This window comes from Acomys minous (assembly GCF_964271855.1).
Source record: "Acomys minous genome assembly, chromosome: 11".
In the NCBI taxonomy this organism is placed as follows: Eukaryota; Metazoa; Chordata; class Mammalia; order Rodentia; family Muridae; genus Acomys; species Acomys minous.
The window spans coordinates 78984750-79010435 of NC_140492.1; the positions used below are offsets into that span (position 1 = coordinate 78984750).

At 39.8% G+C, this 25686-nt stretch overlaps 1 protein-coding gene across 4 annotated transcripts in view; it reads left to right on the top strand.

Moving 5' to 3' along the window:
* The window catches only part of SKIC3 (SKI3 subunit of superkiller complex), a 93275-nt gene extending 83380 nt beyond the window's left edge, over positions 1-9895 (top strand). For all 4 annotated transcript variants that reach the window (XM_084802016.1, XM_084802018.1, XM_084802017.1 and 1 more), the window contains 4 exons: positions 124-276; positions 3312-3442; positions 5230-5353; positions 7362-9895. In XM_084802016.1, coding sequence (XP_084658142.1) covers positions 124-276; positions 3312-3442; positions 5230-5353; positions 7362-7436 — 483 coding nt within the window. In that variant the 3' untranslated portion in view covers positions 7437-9895. The remainder of the gene's footprint in view (positions 1-123; positions 277-3311; positions 3443-5229; positions 5354-7361) is intronic.
* The last annotated feature ends 15791 nt before the right edge of the window (positions 9896-25686 follow it).

Sequence of the window (25686 nt, forward strand, 5' to 3'; positions counted from 1 at the left end):
GACATAGCAATAGTTGAATTAAAAATTAAATTCATTAGAGTTTATTAGATTTCTTGAGAGTGGGGGATCAAACTCCATCCTAAACTCAAATGCTTTGCATCTGTCTGTCTTTCTGTTCCTTAGTGGCTGGCGCAGGTGTATCAGTCCCAAGGAATGATGGGTGCTGCAGAGATGTGTTACAGAAAGAGCCTGCAAGTGGCGTCCCAGCAGGGCAGCTGGAGTGGGAAGCTCTCGAGTCTGTTGAAGCTAGCGCTGCTGGCGCTGGAAGTGTGCATGGTAAGCGTGGTACAACTGTGATCGTGAAAACTTGATTCCTTCACAAACCCTTTTCCTTTTTAATTATGGAGCTTTCACATGGTCAAATTCTGTGGTGTTTTCCCTGTTTTTCATTGTCTTTTGCTGCGATCTCTTGTGGACGTTGTACCTTGAGCTCTGGAGATACACAGAGCAATAGGAACCCACAGACTACAGCAACATTTTATAGTTGTTTAGGGAAAATTATATAATTATATATAATATATGTTATATTATATATAATTTTATAATTTATATAATATAATATATATAATAATATATATTACACAATTATATAATAAAAATTATAGCAAGTGTATTCTTGGTAACTTAAGAATTCAAGTCTGCTACTTATTGTGGCAAGGATGTGAGAATTTATTTTTTCCCCCTAATTCAATTTGCCATTCCTCAAGGTATGTCTAGGGACCTATGACTTGATATCCTATTTTCTGAGGCCAATTTACATAAGTTAACTCAAAAAGTCTCATGTGCCATTAGGTAAAATTCTTAAAGATAACATGTATGTGAAGTAAAGTTAATCTGCAGACTAGTTTATATAATATGATTGTATCTGAGCACTTGCATATTTGGTATTTATGTTTAAGAATCAGGATATATACTATGTGCGTTTGTCGATGCACAAGCACAGCAGATGTACAGAAGCTTCCTCTGCTCTCATGTGTACATAAGATGCATTAAGCATTGATCTTTTTTTTGATTAAGCAGATTGATTAAGCAGATTACTTTTGCTTATACTATATTTAAAGGTTATTGCTCTAATATTTTTCTTACAATTAAATGAAATGTATTTAATCTTATATGTATTTTTTATGATATGACTATATTAAAATGTAAAATAAACTATATATTGACTTTTAAAATGCATAATATCTGGATACTTATAATTAAGAAATCTTGGAGCTGGGCGTGGTGGTGCATGCCTGTAATCCCAGCACTCAGAGGCGGGTGGATCTCTGTGAGTTCAAAGCTAGCCTGGTCTACAAAATGAATCCAGGACAACCAAGCCTACACAGAGAAACCCTGCATTGAAAAAACAAAAACAAAAACAAAAAAAAAAGAAAAGAAATCTTGGTACACTTTGAGGGTTTTGTTGTTGCTTCTGTTTTTGAATATTTATTAAATTCTATAAGACTTTTCCATAAACTGGCTAGTTCCCAAATAATTGAGACAGAGACCTATAGATTTATTTAAACAGCTTTAGCATAATAACTGGGCAGGTATGATACAAACTAAGTTTTTAAACTAGTCTGGCTACCTCCCAGCTACATTCCCCAAGTTACATCCTGTCTGGGCTGGATCTGCTCCATCAGGCCATGTCCTCTGCCTCCATCTTTTTCTCCTTCCTTTCTTCTGCTTCCTGCTACTGGCTTGGAGGTCCTTTCCTTAGATCCCAAGCCCTGGAATGGAAGTTCCGTTTGTCTCTATTCTGCCCAGTAATTGGTTGTTAGCATCTTTATTATGCAATCACAGATAATTGGGGAGCAGAGTTTACACAACATTGTCCAACGTACATAAGAATGTACTTGTCTGGACTGTGACCAAATGGCGGGGCCATAATTTAGCATTTGAATGCATAGCACCAGACCAACCACCAACATTTTTTTCCTTTTTGCTACTTTTATTTCTTTGGGTTATAATACAATTATACCGTTCCTCCCTTCCCTTCTTTTTAACCATCCATTGTGTGCCCCACCTCCCACCCCTGCAGTGCTGATTCTTCCAAAGCACAATTCCTGCACGTAAGGATCAAGGATTATTTGGGGGAACGAGAAACAGAAAGATTCTAAAAGCCAGAGGAACAGGGATTGTGCTGTAAGATTATTTGTTGTGTGGAAGAATATCACAAACCCTATGCTGGCCTTAGACCACTGGGTTGTTGAGGGTTTCTTTGAGCTTTTAGGCTCCCTGCATCTACCTGTTGGGATTGCAGGCATGTGCCACCCTGTCTAAGCAGTGCTGGGCACGGATCCCAGGGCCTCATGCCCGCCTGTCAAGCACACCACATCCAAAACTCCACGTATAGTTTTAGTAACTTTTTCTTCTTAGTTTTGTTGCCACCTGTTTTCAGTTACTGTTTTGTAGGAAGTACTTGTTATTTTTGAATCAATATTTTTTATAAAAACCTGTTTGTAACTGAAGATGCATGCACATTTCTCCCATGCAATGCCAATACTTTGTTTTTACTATTAATGACTTTGCTTTAATTCTTCTCTCACCTGCTTTGTATGTTCCATATTGTGATTTTATTAAATTGCAGGTTTTCTTCATAGATGGTTTTTGAAAAGCAGCGCTGTACATGTACCATTGCTTTGTCAGTGTTCTGCTGCTGCGAAGAGACGCCATGACCACAGCGACTCCTATAAAGAAAGCATTTAACTGGGGCCGGCTTACAGTTTCAGACGTTTAGTATATTATCATGGCAGGAAGCATGGTGGCACGCAGGCAGACATGGTGCTGGAGGGGTAGCCAAGAGTTCTACATCTGGATCTGCCGGCAACAGTAAACCTGAGAGATACTGGACTGGCTTGGGCAGTTGAAACCTTAGAGCGCACCACAAGTGACACACTTCCTCCAACAAGGCCACACTTCCTGATAGTGTCACTCCCTGGTGGTCACTCCCTATAAGCCTATGGGGTTGCATTCTTACTCAGACCACCATAACCATTATTAAAAATTGAGACATGTTAAATTTGGTAGACTAGAGAAATGATTACTAGTTAATAGGATTGTCATCTATAATATGTATTTTTCTTTTAACATATATTTTCATGTTTAAACTGATGCTTTCTTTTGAGATCTTCTCTTTATCTCAGTGTACCCTGTTTTATCGATCCGTATGGGCAAGGAACCAATCCTAGATAATTTTTTAGTAATTAAGATTGTGCTTCTTGTAGTATTTGTATGATGAATTCATAGTGAGAGCTGAGCTATGAAAATGAACATGTCAAAACTTTGAGTTAATTTTTTTGAGTTAATATTTATTTTGCACATTTTAGGCTAATGTTTCAAGTGATCACTGGCCATCCTTGGTTCAAGAGGCTACAAGTGAGGCCTTGAAAGTTTGCTTTTGTCCTCTGGCTGTCTTCTTGCAAGCTTTGTTGCAGTTCAACCGTAAGATGGGAGCAAGGTATAAGAAATCTGTGTTTATTTTTTCCTTGGAAATCATACTTTATTGTAAAGTCTCCTAAGAAATGATCAAAGGAGGATTTATAATGTGGTAAACTAGTGTAACAAGCTTTGGGATGTTCTTATATCGCTGCTTTAGGGAAATCTCATTCTACATTGCAGTGGGGAAGAAAACATTTCATATTTATTTAACAAAAAATGGTGCATAGATATAAATGTGACAAGTTTAGCATGAAAACCTTTCATGTGAAGATGCCTTGGGGTTTTTTTTATCTCTTTCTATTTTAGGATGAGCCATCAGTATAATGTGGATTCTAGAATTATATTCTGGATTATAGATGAGGTTAACAGAAGTTTTGCTAATTTAACAAACTGGAAAAATTAACAAATGTTGAAAAGATAAACCTATTTGTAAATATATACTTTCATGTATAGAAAAGTCAAAGACTGTTCAGATTAAGAGAACGTTTTTGGTAATATAATTAGAGGTTGGGGATGGGAGTCACAAATGTGAAGAGCATTACTTAAATATCATTTGTATAGGTGAGTACTTAAAAATTCTAAAAATAACATCTGGTTCTAATATGTCCATCATAAGTAAAACTGATTTAGGAATAAGCATCCTGACACAGAATACAGAATAGGTTTATAGAAATAGAGCTCACTATATAAATATGCCCTCCTCAAAAATAAGACTGAAGCATGAATTAAGATCATGCAGCTCTACAGCAGTTCTGTTTATAACATTTACCTGGTGAGGGCCCCTGTCTGTACGTGCATACATGCATGCGTGTGTGCGTGTGTGCTGTTTCACTGAGAATGTCCCGGTCTGTCCTTCCTGCTGATGCACCTTGGGAGCACACTGGCTCTTATGTGACCCTGCTGGGCTTCTTAGCATTGTTGTTATTTCCTAAAGTCATCCCCTAAATATGCAGTCCAGGAAGAAGCTGTGATTGTAGTGTAACACTGTGCATGGACTTCTTCAAGACAAACTCCTTAGTTCCTGCCCAAACCCACTGCTGTTTATATGATCTCTACTTAGCCCTTCTGAAATTAGTTGTTTTATTTTATTTCTACGACTAAGGAGTTTGGAAGGTTGTAAATGTTTGTAAGTTAGGAGAGAAAAAAAAATGAGAGCATAACTGTAAATTATTTTGTAATTATATGAGTTGAGTTCATATATTATTGTACATATCCTTGAAGACACTAAGAGCTTGTTTTTATTCATGTGGCTTCCTGTACACATAATAACATTTCTTGTTCCATTTATATATCTGTATTATTGGTAGGTAGGTGGTTGGTTGTTTGGGTTACTTGTTTAAGATTTTTTTTTTCTCCCCGTGAACTTTCTAGATTTTTGAGCTAGGTCTTCTTGTGTAGCCCAGGTGACCTTGGATCTTGTGAGCCTTCTGCCTTCACCTTCTTAGACCTGAGCTTACAGGCATGCACCACCATGCCTGGCTGATCTTTTTCTGCATACTTTTCAGTCAGAAATATTACAGGTTGAACACACAAAGATGCCCATACAATTTGGAACTTTCTCCTCATTGTATTTGAATGAGCTTTAAGTTTGCCTATCTGCAGTAGGAATAACAACAGCAGTAAGGATGTGAACATTAAGTATGATTGTCATAGTGATTTGTGCATAGTAAACATTTAATAAATAATAGCTGTTACTTTTCTTATCAGAGTAAGAACGAGAAAGGTAATGTATGTATGAAACCAGTACATAAAGTCTGCCATAGTAACTTAAGTGCTTAGAAGTAATTTTACTTGGTTTTCCTCTAGAGAGACACGGCGACTTTTGGAAAGAGTGGTGTACCAGCCTGGATACCCCAGCTCCATTGTATCCACTGCACGTTGGTACCTCTTAAGACACCTCTATGCGAAAGATGACCCTGAGCTCATTGATGTAAGCTGTTAACTACATTTAAAATATTAGTTATCTTTTCGTACATACCCTATTATTATTGAAGATTTAAAAGATGAATATCACATTCTTTGGCCACAATACTACAATTAATATTGCATCTGTTGAAAGTAGAGAAATAGCTACATGGTTTGAAGGCTGAATGTGTAGTTAGTATTTTACATTTGTTATAAAATTCTCTTCTTAGTATTACATTGAAAGCTAAGATTCTTTGGCATGAAAAACTAAGATATTAAGCCATGCTTAAAAATAGTTGTAGATTCAACAGGAAGCCATAATAAGTTTTTTTTTTTTGAGAAAAACCGTTTCTTTGAGAAAAAGTCCAAACCAATGAAGGTAAATGGCACACGTTTAAAACTCTTCTGTCATTGCCAGTTGTGAGCTGTATTCTAAAGAACTGCATACACGGGAGGGGCAAACAAGATGGTATCAGGAGGTTTCTCTTCCTGTGAAAGCCAGAACTAGACCCCTGCAACCTATCAAGGAAGGAAAAGAGTGACCACCAAGAGTTTCTTGTGGCATCTTCTCATGTCTCCACATTCAACCTGCCCCACCCATAGAATAGTAAATAGGGTTTAGTTCCATCAATGCACTTTAGAAGTGTTTTGATTTATGATTTTCTTTGTTCTGTTACTGTAAGAATATTGTGAAATTATTAGCAGTATTAGAGCATGGAATTTAAAGTAACCTAAATCTGTGTTCCCGAGCACAGTCACTAATATTTGGTTCCATAAAAAACTTTCTCTTAGCCATTTAAAGAAAATAAATAATGACATATTTAGATATTTTTATTTTCTGTGCTAAAATATGGCTGATTAAAAGTTATCCTCACAGCTGGGCTTGGTGGCACACACCTTTAATCCCAGCACTTGGGAGGCAAAGGCAGATGGATCACTGTGAGTTCCAGGCCAGCCTGGTCTACAAAGTGAGTCCAGGACTGTTAAGGCTACACAGAGAAACCCTGTCTCAAGAAACAACAACAACAACAAAATTGGTGGTAGCTGTGTCCACATCAACAGGGCTAGCTCTCCTTCACTGCTCTACTAGCTCATCCAATGCTGCAGCCCACAAGGGGACAGAGCCAGCTCTCCCACTCTGATGCCCTCAGAGCTGACTCCCCTGTGCCCACACTAGCAGGGCCAGCTATATTGTGCTGTCCAGGCAAGATGCAAGGCCCATTACATGCGTTTGTAAGTGAAAGAGAAGGGAAAAATGTTAAGGAGCTTATTTGAAAGGCAGTTTTTGGTTTTCTTGTAGACCATGAAGAGAATGACAAATACAAAGGTCGTTTATCAGATATATAGAGATTTATAATTGGGAGGTGCTAATTCAAAATCCTTATCTAGCAAAATTCATCAAGGATTTATTGCATATCTAAACATCTCATGAGACAGGTCCCCACTGCTCTTTGTTGCAGGCAATCACCTTTAAGGGTGTTTTGACAGTGAGCGGCCTTGGGAAACAGATAGGTTCTCCCTCTAGAATAAGCTCCTCTCACCATGCATCTCACTGTGCAGTAGGAAACTGCCTGCTGTACACTACTGTGCTAGTTTGCAAGAGCAAAGTCCCACACTTTTTGCAGTATTTGACAGCAGAAAAGCAGCAACCAACTGAATGATCAGGTAGAATTGACCCTTCCATCTTGTGGAACTGGTAAAAATTATGCAAAGCTTCTTGTCAAAACCCAAAACCTAGAGTGTAGGTCATATGCCATGGCTTTAAACAGCGCTCCATTGGGACCACCCCGCAAAAAGCAGACATATGGATATGGGGTCAGGGTTTACAAGTGACAAGAGTGAAAGCAAAACCCTTAATATTATGCACAACTGATAATTATAGCAGTCAAGGTATGGATATTCTTATTAATGCACAGTGTTTATATGTTAACTTTAGTTGAGTGATTTATTACAGGAAAGTAAACAGCTACATCACTAGTTGGTTTTACCCTCTGAAAGTTGCTCCCCAAACTTCTGTATTTGATTTCATACAGGTGTTGGTGAAGAATGCTGAAACTCACGGTGATAAAAGAACATTGGAGCTGAATCAGAAGCTGTCGACACAGTAATCGTGGATTGTGAGACTTACAGGAAGGAATCGAAGAAAACACTTATGAATGAAGCAGTGAATCCAGACTTTTCACCAGAACAACATATTTTAAGACTATATCTTAAGACTATATCAGCTGGGCGTGGTGGTGCACACCTTTAATCCCAGCACTTGGGAGGCAGGGCTGGGTGGATCTCTGTTGAGTTACAGGCCAGCCATTAATACACAGTGAAGTCCCATCTTTAAAAAAAAAAAAATAAATGAATGAAAACAAATAACTGTAAAGCTATAGTTTTAATCATCCATTGCTTCCCCCACTTCTTTTAACCTAGAGAAGCTGAAGTTCTTAAGTCAGGCGTGCAACTTTCCAGCAGCCGTTGATCTGCCTTTAACCTGAAAGCCACCTCTGACTTGTCCATAAGGAAAGTTAAACCCTCGGTTCCTTTAGATGTCTAAGAGCTACTTACAGACTGTTACTGTTTGTTACAGACTGTTACTGTTTGTTTGCTTCCGAGACAGGGTTTTGCTCTGTAGCCTTGGTTGCCCTGGAACCCAGAGATCCACCTGCCTCTGACTCCCCAGTGCTGGCATTAAAGGTGTGTGCCACCACTGCCCACACAAACATTATATTTTTACGTTATCATGGTATAACAGTGTATAATAGCTTATAAAGCCTTTGTAGCCATTTTATAAATACTATGAAAAAGTAAATTTTTAATTTTTTTAATCCCAGAGTTCTTCAGACCAAGTCTTGGCGAAATCACGTGCTCTTATAGTCTTCCTGCTAGTTTCAGCTCAGAGAAGAACCGTGATATGAATACTTGTAAGATTTTGACTGCTAATGGGTATAATGCTCAGCTATAGAGTTGCATTTTAAAACACACGTTAATGGAAACTCTGGGGGAAATGATGCAGATAATATTCACTTATTCATGCAGTCTCTCTGTTCATGATGAAAAGATATGAAATATCTAAAATAAAACAAAAAATCAGTGTCTTAGTGTTTTGTGTTATCAATAAGAGACATAATATTTTGAGTTTCAGGATTTAAAACCTAAAAGTAGAGTTACCTATTTTTTTCCCCAAAGAGTCATTTATATATTTGAATAGCCTATATGCCACTTACTTTAGATTGTGGCTTTAAGTGTTCCAGTGGGCATCATGGTGATGCACACCTTTAATACCAGCACTTGTGAGCAGAGGCATGCAGATCTCTGAATTTGATATTAGCCTAATCTACATAGATATTTCCAGGCCAGCCAGAATTACACAGTGAAATCTTGTCTCAACAGTTTTTTTCAGTCATAAACATTTATTGTATGTGGTTTTTCTCAGCAGCAAGCTCATTGTATTTTGTGAAGTCAAATGAATTGGTAATACCCTTTAGTTGTTTGTCAGAGGTTATTGTCTTACACAGAGCTGTAGCTGGTACTTTCCGGTCCTGGTGACAGAAACCTTTCGGTGGGAGCGCTGAGCATCCTGATGGAAAGTGAGGAGGTCAACACTTCACAGACCTAACAATGCTCTCTTCTGCTTATTCTTCCTCATTGTATAGCCTGACCCAGCTAGAGATGCGCTGAGAAGGTGGCTGTGTAGTTCAATGCCCACGTCCTTCTGTTTTTCCTCCTGACTGGGCTACTGCCATCTGCCCGCATTAGACACAGCGCCTGCCACTCACCCACCTGCTTTCTAGGGGTGGCATGTGCTTCACAGTTATTTCCTCCTGCATTTAGATGATGTGACCCATCTTGGGTTTAGAAAGTAATAGCCACTTAAGATTTGTGTACTGAAGCTCACTCATGGTATGTTTAGCCAATGGATTTTTTTTTTTTTTCCAATTTTGCCTTCCAGGGACCTGAGTTTTCTGGAAATTGAAATAGTAAAAATGTATTTAACACCAATTCAGTTCATTCTTTTTTATATTTAGAATGTGCATGTGCAGATTATTTTGTGCCAAACATGGGATCATCTTTTTTACCTTCTTCAATATTGGTGTTAATCAACATTCTTAAAACAAAGGCACTTTGAAACAAATGAACATTTTAAAACTGCAAAAATGAGTTAAATTAAAGCCAATTTGTCCAAGGACTGATTGATATTTAGTATTTCATTGTTATTGCTACATTTAATTTTAGAATTACAATGTGTTTTTTAAACCCTCATTTAGCTACCACTTACTAACTAGATACTTAGAGTATTACTTGGCTCCTAATGGTAACCTCCTGTAGAAAACACATTTTAGCTTCTAAGTAAATTGTGGACCACTGTCTCTTTGCTTGGAATCACTTGTCATGTTTTTGTTTCTTTGTTTTCTTTTGTGTGGGTTTTTGTTTTTGTTTTGTTTTGCAGTGCCTCTTCTATTTCTCCTCAGGGGAGGAAAAAAGTGATGTTATAGTCTTTTTGCACATTACCAAATGAACAACTGAAATGTTTTCTTTTGTTTGGGATTTGGCACAAAGTATGATTGGATAGGAAAAATGCAGAAATTGAAAGGACTTATATGTTGCCATCCATAAGACAGCTTGGTGTCTACTATCATGAAACTGTAGGAAAATAAAAATGAGGCAGGTTTTGGAATAAGAGTCAATGTGCATTAAATTTTTTTTCACATTAAAAAATGTGGAAATTTTTACTTCTTTAAGTTCACTCTTGCTTTTTTCCAGTTCGTCCTTTCTCCCACCTGAGTTGCCAATGAAAGAACTCAGGTTCCTCCCTGACACTTCTAAGAGGTAACATCAGGTTTCACAAATGGACCCTTATTTTATAGGAGAGGCTGTTCTGTTTTGTTTATATACTTAAAATATGTATTTGTATATCATAAAGGCTTTTATATGGAAGAAATGTCAGACCATTCCATCATTTGCCATATATGACTTATTTTTAGTTTAGAAAACAGTCATAAGAGACCACTCATGGTGTTGAGCTGTCATGTGATGTAGATATTTGGTGTGGTAATTTTTTTTACTTTCTTTTGCTGAATACACACACACACACACACACACACACACACACACACACACACACACACACAATTGGTTCTTTGTGAATTTCATATCACAGACCCAAATCTCACTCATCTCTCCCTCCCCTCATACCTGCCCTCCACAGTTACAACCTCCGTCCCAACAGAGAAAAAAATTTCCTTTTGGAAGCTGTAGTGTGTCACAATGCATCCCACAGTATACCGTTTTGTCCACACGTTGCTTGCAAAATGTTCATTGCAATGACTCGTTGGTCTGGTATGAGGCCTCTGGCTTCTGCTACTGTCGATACTGGAGCCTCACTGGAACCCAGAGTTGTTGCCCTGCATCATGGAGATTCCGTAGTTTTGGATGTGTAGGACTGGCCCCTCTGTGCATTCCAGCAGTTCATGGGTGAGATAGATGTTGGGGTGCACCAAGTCAAAGCCCTGGATCTGGGCTTGAGAGATATCTGAGCTGGTTAGTCCACTGGCTCTCCCATGCCCTTGGGTAGGCTCACCCACAGCACCCCGCAGCCAGTCTCAGCTCTACCCTGCTGTTAGGCAAGGTATAAGCCCAGTCTCTGGAGTGCTGCAGCAGGTGAGGGACAGGGCCAGGTCTCCCACTCTGATGATCTCAGGACCAGCTTTCCTCCAGTCTCTTTATTGTGCCCACATCCTTGTTTTTTTTTCTCTTCCATTTCTCCACCACTTACTTGATCCTTTTAGCAGCATCCAGGGTCTCTGAGTGTCTGGGCTTGTCACAGGGGTGGTCTCAGGAGTGTTGTGCCCTGCTCATGCATCTTGGCTCCTGGCTGGGGTCATTTTGGGCATGGTCTGGTCCCTCGGCCACTCTGTGCCTGGCTGGTGGTCATCCTAGGCTAGTTCCTTGTCCATGCCTTATGATGTCGGACTGGTGGTCACCTCAGGCTTGTCGCCTGGCCTGCCCAAGGGGCCCCATTCATGGATCATTTGTTTCTGTCTGTCTCCAGCTCACTGTGTTCCTCTAAGTCTCCGGCTTGCTCCCTGTCCTGGGAGCCCATCCAGGCCTATGGGGCACGAGACTGGTGGTTGTCTCTGGCTAGCTCTTTGTCTAGGGCCTCTGGTGCCACCCTGGTGGTCATCTCAGGCTAGCTCCCTGGCAGTAGACTGCTGGTTATCTCAAACTCATTTTTTTCCCCCCAGAGAATCTTAGGCTACTAATCATTCACAGAACATAGACATAGCCTCTCTTCTCTCTGCCACCTACTGGCGCACATGTGACACAGCAGCCACACCTGTAATGCCTCTAGGGGTAGGGAGTACAGTTTTTAGTAGCAGTATTTTTTTTTTATCCAAATACTCTATCCAACTATTTATATTTTCATAAATGCCGTTTTTACTTTAAAATATTTTGAAATAGAAAAATTTCCTCAAGAAATAGGCATTGTTGCTATTCATAACAGCAAGGAAACGGAATCAGCCTAGATGTCCATATGCAGGTAAAAGGATAGGACTGTGTGGTACATATACACATTGTCATTTTATTTGGCTGTAAAGAGAAATGAAATTTTCAGGAAAATGAAGGAGTCAGGAAATTATTATATCAAATGAACTAACTCAGACTCAGAAAGACAAAGCATGTTCTCTCTCACATGTGGATACTAATTTTAAGTTGTATACATATATTGGCACAAGTGTTGGGTGTTGGTCATAAAGGTGGTAAAGAGAACACAATGCAAAGAAGTTTTAGGAAAGCAGGGAGAAGCTAATAGAGTGCATGTGACATGAAACTGGTAAGGATGCTACCAGTGATGGATGGGTGTGGGGCCTGGGGAAGAGGAGAGAGGGGAGGGCCAGCCAAACAAAGTGTATGGGAAAGTGCCATGAAGAAGCAGATGGCTGCAGAAGTGTGGCCAGTGGTAGGCTGTCCATGTTCCAGTGGAAGGTGCTGCACCCATGTGCAAATGATCACCACCAATTAGGCTTGGTGAGGGGAGAGAGAGAGAGAGAGAGAGAGAGAGAGAGAGAGAGAGAGAGAGAGAGAGAGAGAGAGAGAGAGAGAGAGAGAGAGAGAGTGCGTCCTGAGGTTTGCAAGGGTTTGTAGAGAGGAATTTGGAGAGGACAGTGGTGAGTGATTATGATTAAAATACTTGGTGCTTGTGGATGAAGTTCTCAAAGAAATAGCATAGTCTTTTTAAATGTCATAACGAAGCGCATTCCTTTGTATGCTACTTAGGAAACAAGCAAGGGGCAGAGTTGCTTACTGGTTGGGAACATTTGATGCTCTTTCAGAGGGACCCAAGTTGAGTTCTCAGCACTGACGTTGGGCAGTTTACAGCTACCTGTGAGTCCAGCTCCAGAGGATCCAAAACCCTCTTCTGGTCTCCACAGGCGCCACACAGGATTGAGGCCCTGAGAATTTCCCGGCTTTGTGTCTGTCAGTGTCATCATTGTTTAAGGCGGCTGTGTTGAATGGTCAGCCCCGAGATCATACACATAAGGCAACACTATATGAACTGAGCTGGTTGTAATTATTTCTTTAGGAATATACACACTCACACCTGTAGAAACAGAAGAGATTGAGTTTGAGAGGAGCAAGGAAATGCATTTGAGGAGTTGGAGGGAGAAATGGGAAGGGGGAATGATGTAATTATTGTTTCAAAATAAAACTATTATAAAATAAAATGAATTTTTATAAGACCTCATCAATTAGTAGTTCTGTCTAATTCTCTTTTAAAATGCATTAAATTATACTCACATAATGTAAGATGCGTGTTTCAGGCTGGTGAGATGGGTTAACAAGGAAAGGGACATGGCAACCTGAGTTCCATTTATGAAATCCATGTTGGATGGAACCAGAGTTCTCTGACCTTCACAGGTACATACAATGCATGCGCTCGTGTGCGTGCATACACACACACAGTTAATATAAAGGAATTACCCTAAATATGGGATAATGCTACTCCCAGAAGCCATAGGTAGCCAAATAAATAAATCAGCTGCCAGGTATGAAAATCCTCCTTTTAGTTGTTGGTCACAGGGCCTTGGGCACCCCAAACAATACAGATTATTGCTATTGCTCTTGGTGGCTCAGCAGAACTAGATGGTGAGATGTTATCGCTGAAGGCACCACACATTTGGTCAGAGGACTTGGAGAAATCACAGTGGTACTGAACAGGGGGTTTCCTGGCTATTTTTCATAGTACTTGAAGGGCCGCTGAGGGAAAGATGTTATCAGCTGTTTTACCCACCTGTGATACCTGTGACATACAATAATGACAGTTATGGCAGGATATGGTCATAGGTGCAATAGTACCACAGTATTTATGGGGTTAAGTGACCACATTCTGGTTGGATTTAGGAACCACTCCACAGGAGGTGCCATAAATCTGGCCAAGAGCCATCACGTGGATTGAAACCAAAGGGATGAACCTACTACTAGTGTTTTGTTAAGTGTCAGACTGTCCTCTAGATCCTCATTTCTATACCTATGGATTAGTGCAGATCTCAGACTTTGCCAGAGACATTTCAATGGACAGGGTTAGTGCGGAAACTCGAAACAGGTCAAAACACAGAGAATAAGTGTTTGGCGTGCTCAGCCACAAATGCGACACATCACACTCCTTCCTCAAAGGTCAGGGCTTGGATCGGAAGAGAGCCGAAAGATAGTGAGAGCTAGAGGTTCGGGAAGGCCTGAGCACACCAGCATCTTCTGGATACGACAAGGGCAGTGTACTCACGAACTTACAGCAGCTTTGGTTGCCTACACAAGATCTAGCCAGTCAGCTAGAGCCTCCACCCCTAGCTGAGCTGCTATTGACAGTTGTTGGTGGAAGGGCTCTAGCAGGCCCAAGCATGGTACTCATGACACATACAGGTTTTGCCTTTTATCCTTCTCTCCTTGATAAAAACTGTTAGATTACATTCTGGTTTTGTTTTGTTTTTTGTTTGTTTGTTTTTTCTGAGACAGGATTTCTCTGTATCCCTGGCTGTCCTGGACTTGATTAGTAGACCAGGCTCGCCTCGAACTCACAGCGATCCGCCTGCCTCTGCCTCCTGAGTGCTGGGATTACAGGCGTGTGCCACCACGCCTGGCCTAGATTGCATTTCTTAAGCTAGCCACCAATGTCTATTCCCTTATTGTAGGCTCTGTTTCTTAACAATTAAACTTTATTATACAACCCAACTAGCTTACACAAGAAGGAAAAAAGGCTAAAGGGAAAAAAGAGTGAACCTTCCGGTATCCATTCCACAGGACGGGTCCTTAGGTGTCTCTGGCCTGCATGCTGGTCCAGCCTGTTCGCTGATCCACGTGCGCTCAAGCTGGATCTGAACCTGTTGCTGCTCTCCTCCCCACCTGCCTGTGTCACGTGCGAAGAGTGGTCTCCTTCTCCCATTGAGGGTCCATTAGAAAAACAATAGTTCAGGTGGAGTCCCCAGTTCTGCTCCCTGAATTCCAGGCCCAGGATGGCTCCACTCAGTCTGTCACAAGGTATTCATGGGGTGCCCAAAGGTAAAGCCTGCCAAGACTGCTTCCACCTGTGACAAATCTTAGTCTTTCCCACACCTTATTGATCCACTTCCTTCTCCTGACATGGACCACCAATGTCCATCTATCAAAGTACTAGAGTCCCAACAATCGAATGGCCCTTTGGGCTCACCCAACTAACATGCCCAATCAAGATTAAACACATCCTAAGACATCCTTTGCCCTTCATAAACTGCCATTTACCTGTGGGCCACAACTGTGTCCTTTTCCATCCAGGGCAAATATTCCTTTCGCATCTCCCTTGTTTCTTTTTCCTTCTCCCTAGTTCTTTATCTTCTGTCTTTGCTGCTCTTTTCCTGCCCTTTGTCCCTCTAGGGTAAATAAATCTTTGGGCTGTGAACTTGGTCCTGGTGGGTCCTGCTGGTCCTTTTAGTGATTTCTCGGGAGAGAGTGTGTGAGAGTTTATCTGGAAGAAATAAGAGGAAATAGTGGAGGTGGCTGTATGCATTTAAGAAATTCTTATTTTTTTTCTTTTTGTTACATTTTTTTACATATACATTTATATTATTACACATAAATAAAATAAACTGCATACAGCAGGAAGAACCATGAAACAATCAGGAATATATAAATATTACATTCATAGTAATTTCGCTGTTTGTATTTGGCAAAGTTGAAGAAAATATCTTTCCTATCTTGGTGAGTCTAAAATTTTGAATGAAAATCAATATCTATCATATCTCATCTTTATCAACTTAAAACATCTCTCTAGACCTAAAAACATCTTAACCTCTAAACAACTAAGCTTAATTTTAAGACTAAACTATCTGGCCTTCAACCTCATCAGAGACTTGAGAAGGAATATAATTTAATTATCTGAGTGGATTGGAAGTGCAGTTTAGCAGCTTCCAAAATGAAACAATGACAAGAGAGTTTGCTGCCTGAACAGTCACCCAAGACTCTCTATAATGTTGGAGCATCATCTTCAGCCTTCTCGCCCAATATATCTGACAGACATATTTGTGAGGCAGGAACTATTGAGGACTTGCTTACCGTGTCTTGGCAGAGTTTGGCCATTGACTCTGCCTGCATCCAGGCTTGCCCATTTTGGGGCAGAATTCTATCTGTGGCAGAAATGAGAACATTTTGCTAAGTGGCTGGTTTGCCACATTTGAAGCCATCTCCATAAGAAGGTTCCTTGATGTTCATCATCATCATCTTTGAGGTAGGCTAGGTGATGCCAGCAGTTAACCTGTCTTGTTGTCAAAGAATCTTTAAAACAATAAAACATATCCTGTAGGTCTCTGATGTTTTGAAGACCATATTTATTTTACTTTATCTATCTATAGAATCCTATCTGTTATATTTAGGATATATATTCTTGTGATAAAAAATAGACTAGCAATTGACATGACCATAAGTTGATCAACTAACAATTAGCTTGTAATACTTAATTATCCTAAACAGCCTGCAATGCCACTTTCAAGATACTGGAAGTAAACTTTGTATTATAATTTAGTTGTATGGGTACAATAACTCAGAGTGGGTATATATATATACCCACAATATATATATATTGTGAAGAATAATCTTAAATTTGAATTCTATACCAAGCTATCAAAATTAAACTTATTTTGCATCAATATACATAATTCTATACCAATGAATTAAAAAATAGCCTTATTTGTAAGTAATAATTAAGGCCTTAATTGAGGAGTAGATTCAATAATCTACTTTTTGTTCTATCATCCCTATATATTTCTATATCCCTCTTCTTTCTTTTCAACCCCTATCTCCATACCTAGGAAAGAAAGATAAAGGAAAAGAGAGATATCCCTGAGTCCCACCTCATTTTCTGTCTGTATAAGACCAATAATAATTTATAACTAACTCCCAATGAAAATAAGTATTTGTAGCCCAACAAAGCAAACAAAAACTTGCCCAACCCCCTTTAAGAGAAATGGGGCATCTAAGGGGCATGTGCCATGAAAGTCTTCACTAACCAGGAAACTGGGACAGAGGGGAGGACATCCTATTGGAACTCTAGATGAGAGAAGCATGGGAGAATGGCAAAGTTGAAGGATCCAGAGGATCCTAGAAACCCACAAGAAGAACATTATGATAGGCAGATTTGGGCCCAGGGGTCCCGCTCAAACTAAGGCACCAGCCAAGCACAGTACAGGCCATAAACTTCAAACCCCTACCCAGATCTAGCCAATAGACAGGACATTCTCCACAGTTGAGTGGAGAGTGGGGTCTGACTTTCACACATACTCTAGGTGCCTCATATTTGACCAAGTCCCCTGAATGGGGAGACCTGGTGGCACTCAGAGGAAGAATAAGCAGGCTACCAAGAAGAGACTTGATACCCTATGAGCATATACAGGAGGAGGAAGTCTCCCTCAGTCACAATCATAGGGGAGAGGAGTAAGGGGAAAATGGGAGGGAGGGAGGAATGAGAGGATACAAGGAAGGGGATAACCATTGAGTTGGTGTGGGATAGTCTGGAATGCTGGACCAACCAGCACCAGAAGCTTTCTTCTAAGCAGTCCTGTTCTGATGAGTAACAGCAATGAAATGCCTTGGGCTGGAACATGAAGGGTGCAGGATGTCAGCATCCAGCATACTGAAATGAATGAATCCTGTCGGGTCTGATCCAGCATCAATGTCCAGTTCTTTTGTTCTGAAAACATATTTCTCACAAGCATTACACAGTCCTAAAATTAAAAACATATGAGGTTTGCAGGATGCACAGAACAATTAAGGCTGGTTCTCTGTTCTTTGGATGAGCAGAATTAAGACATCTGCAAATCTTCATGCCATATGAAGAATGGCATCTAATAAGTCACAGGGATTCTCTGGCCAACAAGAAGTATTGTCTATGTGTAGACATTCATGTCTCAGCCAGCCTCAGAGCTCAGAGCTCTTCCCATGTAGTGGGATTAGCAGTGTAAGTTACCTGCTTGCTCTGCTGTTTGAATTCTTTACATCCCAACCCCACCCTTACTCCCTCATACCCTATCCCTCCCTCCCTTAGTCCTTAGAAAGGGGAGCCCTCCTTCCCTAACCTAACCTCAGCCTATCAAGTGTCATCTTTTCTACCCATGTCCTCTTCCTCTGTGGCCTGGTAAAGCCATCTTGCCAGGGGGGAAGTGATCAATATTGGGAAGCTTGAGTCGATGTCAGAAGTAGTCCCTACTCCCCATGTTGTGGGACCCTCAAGGAGGCTGTGCGGCTCATCTCTTACGTCTGAGCAGAACATCATACACTGACCTTGGTTGGCACAGCAGTCTCTATATTATAATCTGGTTATCCTGTTTTAAGTAACTAATATCCACTTATAAGTGAGTATATACCATGCATGTCTTTCTGGGTCTGGGTTACTTCACTCAGAAAGATTGTCTCTAGTTCCATCCATTTGCCTGCAAATTTCAAGATTTCCTTGTTTTTGATAGCTAAATAGTATTCCATTGTGTAAATGAACCACAGTTTGTTTATCCATTCTTCAGTTGAGGTACCTCTAGGTTGTTTCCAGATTCTGGCTATTATGAAAAAAGGCTGTTATGAATATAGTTGAGCAAATGTCCTTGTTGTGTGGTGGAGCATCTTTAGGGTATATGCTCAGCAGTGGTGTGGCTGGGTGTTAAGGTGAATTTATTCCCAATTTCTGGAGATAGCACCAGATAAATTTCCAAAGTTGTTGTACAATTTTGTACTCCTACCAGCAATGGATGAGGGTTCTCCTTTCTCCACATCCTCACCAGCATGTGCTGTCACTTTGAATTTTTGATCTTAGCCATTCAGATAGGTGCAACATGGAATCTCAGAGTCACTTTGATTTACATTTCTCTGATGACTAGGGATGTTGAGCATTTCTTTTAAGTGTTTCTCAGCCATTCATTATTCTCCTATTGAATATTTGCTGTTTAGCTCTGCATTCCATTTTTTAATTGGGATATTTGCTTTGGTAGTGTTTAATTTCTTGAGTTCTTTATATAGTTTGGATATTAGCCCTTTGTTGGATATAGGGTTGGTGGAGATCTTCTCCCAGTGTGTAGGCTGTCATTTTGTTCTGTTGACAGTGTCCTTTGCCTCACAGAAGCTTTTCAGTTTCATGAGGTCCCATTTGTTAATTGTTGATCTTAGAGCCTGAGCGGTTGGTGTTCTGTTCAGGAAGTTGTCTCCTGTGCCAATGAATTCAAAGCTGTTCCCCATTTTTTCTTCTAATAGATTTAGGGTGTCCACTTTTAAGTAGAGGTCTTTAATCCAGTTGGGCTTTCATTTTGTGCTAAAGTGGTAAATAAAGATCTATACATTTTTCTACATGTAGACATCCAGTTAGACCAGCACCATTTGTTGAACATGCTATCTTTTTTCCATTGTATAGATTTGGCTTTTTTGTCAAAAATCAAATGCCAATAGGTGTATGGGCTTATTTCTGGGTCTTCTATTTGATTCTACTGTCCAATCAGCCTATTTCTCTGCCAGTACCAAGCTGGTTTTTTTTTTTTTTAGCATTGCTCTATAGTACAGCTTGAGATCTGGGATGGAGATTCTTCCAGAAGATCTTTCACTGTACAGGATTGTTTTAGGTATTCTAGTTTGTTTCCATATGAAGTTGAGAATTGATCTTTCAAGGTCTGTAAAGAATTGTCTTGGAATTTTGATGGGAATTGCCTTTGGTAAGATGGCCATTTTCACTATGTTGATTTTCCCGATCCACGAACATGGGAGATCTTTGCATCTTTTGATATGTTCTTCAATTTCTTTCTTTAGAGACTTGAAGTTTTTTCATGTAAGTCTTTCACTTGCCTGGATAGAGTTACACCAAGATACTTTATATTATTTGTGGCTATTATGAAGGGTGTAGTTTCCCTAATTTCTTTTTCAGTCTGTCATTTGTATGCAGCAGGGCTGCTGATTTTTTTGAGTTAATTTTTTATCCAGCCACTTTGCTGAAGTGTTTATCAGCTGCAAGAGTTCTTTGGTAGAATTTTTAGGGTCACTTATATATACTATCATGTCATCCGCAAATAGTGATAGTTTGATTTCTCCCTTTCCTATTTGGATCCCCTTTAATTGTCTTATTGCTCTTGCTAGGACTTCAAGTACTATAATGAAGAGATATGAAGAGAGTGGACAGTCTTATCTTGTCCCTGATTTTAGTGGAATTGATCTAAGTTTCTCTTCATTTAGTTTGGTGTTGTCTATAGGCTTACTGTATGTATATTGTCTTTGTAATGTTGAGATATGTACCTTGTATCCCTGACCTTTCCAAGACTTTAAACAGGAGAGGGTGTTGGATTTTGTCAAATGCTTTTTTGACATCTAAGGAGATGATCATGTGATTTTTTTCTTTCAGTTTGTTTATATGGTGGATTAAATTGATGGATTTCCATATATTCAACCACCCCTACATGCCTGGAATGAAGCCTACTTGGTCATGGTGAATGGTATTTCTGGTGTGTTCTTGGATTCGGTTTGTGAGTATTTTATCAAGTATTTTTGTGTCAATGTTTGTAATAGAAATTGGCCTGAAATTCTTTCTTTGTAGATCTTTCTGTGGCTTAGGTATCAACAGGACTGTGGTCTCATAGAATGAGTTTGATAATGTTCCTTCTGTTTCTATTTCATGGATTAGTTTAAAGATAATTGGTATTAGCTCTTCTTTGAAGGTCTGGTAGAATTCTATGCTGAATCCATCAGGCCCTGGCTTTGTTTGTTTGTTTTTTTCTTTTCTTTTCTTTTCTTTCTTTCTTTTCTTTTCTTTCTTTCTTTTTTTTTTTTTTTTTTTGTTGGGAGACTTGTCTTTAGGAGATATAGTATTATTTAATTTGTTTACCTGCTCTTGATTCAATTTTGGTAGTTGGTATCTGTCAAGAAAATTGTCCATTTCTTTAACATTTTCAAATTTTGTGGCATATGGGCTTTTGAAGTACGACCTAATGATTCTTTGTATTTCCTCAATGTCTATTGTTATGTCTCCCTTTTCATTTCTGATTCTGTTGATTTGATTACTCTCCCTTTGCCTTTTAGTTAGTTTGACTAAGTGCTTGTCTATCTTGCTGATTTTCTCAAAGAACCAGCTCTTGGTTTTGATTCTTTGAATTGTTCTCTTTGTTTCTAATTTATGTATTTCAGCCCTGAGTTTGATGATTTCCAGCCATCTACTCCTCTTTCATGAGTCTGCTTCTTTTTGTTCTAGAGATTCCAGGTGTGTTGTTAAGTTGCCAGTATGGGATCTTTCCAATTTCTTTATAAAAGCACTCAATGCTTTTATGAACTTTCCTCTTAGCACTGCTTTTCATTGTGTCTGACAAGTTTGGGTATGTTGTGCCTTTAGATTCACTGAATTCTAGAAAGGTTTTTGTTTCTTTTTTTTATTTCGTTCCTTACCCAGATATCATTGAGTAGGGAATTGTTCAGTTTCCATGAGTTTGTAGGCTTTCTGTTTTGTTGTTGTTGTTGTTGTTGTTATTGACATTCACCTTTCATCCATGGTGGTCTGATAAGAGGCAAGGGATAATTTCAATCTTTTTGTATCTGTTGAGGTTTGCTTTGTGACCAATATAAGGTCGATTTTTGAGAATGTTTTGTGTGAGGTGCTGAGGAGGTGAATTCTTTTATGTTTGGGTGAAATTTTCTGTATTTGATTCCATTTGATTCATGACATCTATTAGTTTCATTGTTTCTCCATTTAGTTTCCTCCACGATGATCTATCTGTTGGTGAAAGTGGGGTGTTAGAGTCTCCCACTACTAAAGAGTGGGATTTGACATGTGATGTAGGCTTTGGTATTATTTCTTTTATGAATGTGGGTGCTCCTGGATTTGGGGCATAGATGTTCAGAATTGAGATGTCATCTTGGAGTATTTTTCCATTGATGTGCATGAAGTGTCCTTCCTCATCTCTTTTGTTTGTTTGGTTGAAAGCCTATTTTATTAGGTACTAGAATGGCTACTCCAGCTTGTTTCTTGGGTCTTTTTACTTCGAATACCTTTTTCCAGTCCTTTACTCTAAGATAATGTCTATCTTTATTGCTTGTTTGCAACAGATTGATGGGTCCTATTTTTGCATCCATTCTGTTAGCCTGTGTCTCTTCATTGGGGAGTTGAGGCCATTAATGTTGAAAGATATTAATGACCTGTGGCTATTGGTTCCTATTATTTTGATGTTGGTAGTGGGGGAGAGAGAGAGAGAGAGAGAGAGAGAGAGAGAGAGAGAGAGAGAGAGAGAGAGAAAGAGAGAGAGAGAGAGAGAGAGAGAGAGAGAGAGAACACTAGGTTTTTTCTTTTGTTTTTGTGGATGTGGGGTTGCTTAGGTTGGAGTTTTCCTTCTATTATCTTCTGTAACGCTGGGTTTGTGGTTAGGTACTATTTATGTCATGGAATATCTTATTTTCTCCATCTACGGTAATTGAAAGTTTTGCTGGGTATAGTAGTCTGGGTTGACATCTATGGCCTCTTAGTGTCTGCAGGACATCCATCCAGACCCTTCTGGCTTTCATAGTCTCCATTGGGAAGTCAGGCGTAATTCTGATAAATTTTTCTTTATATTTGGCTTGGCCTTTTTCTCTTGGAGCTTTCAATATTCTTTCTTTGTTCTGTATGTTTAGTGTTTTGATTATTATGTGGCGGGAGGATTTTCTTTTCTGGTCCAATTTTTTGGAGTTCTGTAGGCTTCTTGTATATTTATGGGCATTTCTTTCTTTAGGTTAGGAAAGTTTTCTTTCATGATTTTGTTGAAAATATTTTCCGGGCCTTGTAGCTGGGAGTCTTCTTTTTCTTCTATCCCCATGATTCTTAGGCCTGGTCTTTTCATAGTGTCCCAGATTTCTAGGTCATTCTGTGTCAGGAGCTTTTTGGATTTAGCGTTTTCTCTGACTGCTGTGTCCGTTTCTTCAGTCATATCTTCTGTCCCTGATATTCTTTGTTCCACCTCTTGAATTCTGTTGGGCGTGTTTGTGCCTGTAGATCCTGTCCTCTTCTCTAGGGTTTCCATTTCCAGGATCATCTCAGACTATGTTTTTTCCATAAATTCTATCTCCATTTTTAGGTCTTGAAACCTTATATGCATGTCTTTCTCCTGTTTTATTGTTTCTTTGAGTGATTTGTTCAATTCTTTCATCTCTTTCTTTGTGTGTCCCTGTTCTAGTTTGAGGGATTTATTTTCCTCCTTTAAGGCCTCTATCATTTTCATAACCTTAGATTTAGAGTCCTTCTCTTGTCTGCTGGCTGTGATAGTATCTTCAGGGCTTCTTGTGGTGGTGGTACTGCTGGTTTCTGGTGGTATCAAATGGTCCCGGGGATTGTTGCTTATCTCTTACACTAACATCTACCCATTGTGATGTCTCTGGTATGAGTGTGCATCCAGTGCCTTCTTGGACCTTGGAGCTTTCTTTGGATTTGCTGGGTGACCTGAGGTCAGATCCACTAGTGGTCCTGACTGTGGTGTCTGCTCAGTGCTAGAGCCCACAGACGCTGATGGTTTGTTTGTTTGTTTGTTTGTTTGTTTTCCAGTGTCTGCCTAGCTCTGTGTCCCAGGGAGTTCAAGAGCTGCCTGTCAACCAGACCTGAGGTGCTCTTGCGGGCACATGCTAGCCACTTAGAAACCCAGGAGCTTTCTGTGGCTTTTCTGAGTAACCTGAGGTCAGATCCATTTGTGATCGCGACAGTGGTGTCTGCTTGATGTTAGAACCCACAGACGCTGGTGTTTTTGCAGTGCCTGCTAGCTCTGTGCCCCAGGGACTGCGTGCTAGCCAGGCATGTGGCAGTCTCGAGGGCGCCAAAATTCTTTTTATTTTTTTAAAAGCTTGTTTTAGTGGTTGACTAGATTTGTGACTATATGTCTTCTCTCTTTGCCTTTGGATTGTCTATAAATTAAAAATTCAGGATCTTAGCTAGATTTCTAATGGTGACATTCTGTTCCTCTAAAGAGGTCACTGAAGTTTTCCAAGCCAACATGAATGAAACAAAGTACTAGTATTAAACTGTTGCTGCAGCCTGTGCACCTATAAGCCTTAGGATAGAAGTCCTTTTCAGTAAGGGTCATATGGCAAAAAGAGGTAAGGGATGCTCTTGGATCTAAGACTGGCAAGCAAAGCTGTCCTCACTCAGGGACTGGATGCTTCACAGAGGCCGCCATCCATGAATGATTTAGGGTAATTGTGTGCTTCTGCAATATGCCAAATGAATTTTCCTTTTCATAAGACTGTACACATTAAAAAAGAACATTCACACTGTTTTGAAAATCTTAAATGACTTGAGTCTCCATCCTTTCATCACACAAAATATGGTCATTGTTTAATCTATATATAGAAAAAATGCTGCATAATATATTAGTAGGCCGCTGTATCTGTTTTGGAAAACTTCAACGGTTCCAAAGCTAATTTAAAAGACCTAATTGATCTGCACTATGTAATGTTTTTTAGAAAATAAGAGTAGAGATAGTTTTTGTAAACATGGAGCTCAGAAGTTTGGAAATTAGGAAGAAGCTGGGTAGTGTGGGGTAAAAGAAACAGTCCTTACCTTACAGCCTCTGAGCAGCATGCTTTTCTGAGTATGGGCATTTCTGTAAATGCTAATTTCTCTTGCTTGTGACACAGATTTGTCTGGGCAGAAGAGAGGAGCCAGATGGAGCAGATGGTTTTTCATGGAGAAAGGAGGAGAGGAAGTTACAGAGGGGGAAAAACAAAACAAAAAGAAAAAAAACCCAAAAAACACTGGCTGAGAGAGAAATTTTGCAGTGAAACCACCAAACTGGACTAATTCATGGGTAGGAATAAAGAAAGGCTCCAAACTGCCATGCTAACTCTCAGAAGCACAGAATAACAAGTGGTGGAATGAGCCTGCACTTGGACAGGTAGTGGTACAGGGTGCCTGTGAGCCAGCTGGGAGTTATTTAGTTAAGTGGGGTACGGGCCAGAGCACCTTAGGAACTAACATTTAAATCGCTTGAGCAGTGTTAGTATGTGGTAATTTTTCAAGTCTGGTATTACCTCAAATCAAGTCTGTTACAGGCTTGTTTCAGTTAACTGGAAACCAGATGCCCTTGCTGGAGGTAGTTGGATGTAGGGACATCTGGATATGGAAGTAATAGCTTTTCCTGACAAACAGAAACCCTCTTTATAACGTTTCTGAGGGATGCTCTTTAAGTATTGTCTATTTGCTAACAATCCTTTTGTTTGTCTGGTCAGTGTCCAGCCTGAGCTGAGTCCATATGTCATTCAGCACATTGTCAGCAGGGCCACCATTTGGGGGCCCATTTGGGGCTTAACAATAGACAGCTACTGTGAGATGGAGCTGAATTGCTTGAGGTTCCTGCAGAACCTCGGGACAAGTGCTGTGCATATGATAGAAAGGCTCTTCTAAAGGAAGCTCTCTAGACTCTGGTTCTCAGCAGGAAGTGGTGAATCATATATAAATATTGAGAAACAGCCTCAATAAGATTTTGTGCTAGTCAAGTAGCTTCTAGGGAAACCAAAATTAAGATACAGTAGCTCGACATTGTACTAGCCAATCATTTGCTTCAGCCATGAGTGTTTGTGCTCCTACACTCTTTTTGTACTAGCCACTTCCCACCATGTCTTCAGCACCCAAGAACCCATGAGGTAAAATAGATTGAGTGCCTACTGTGTGCTAAACTCATTCTTTCCTTTAAGCTCACATCATTTTGTGTAGGAGATGCTCCTATTTAAAGGGGAATCAAAAAGGATCAGAGAGGTTCACTTTTAAATTTGTACTTTTAGGAAAGCAGAATCTACCTAAAAGATCACTCTTAATGGCTTCTAATTCTCTTCAATGCTGTAATTCAAAGAAATGTAGAAGAGGGGTGTGTGTGT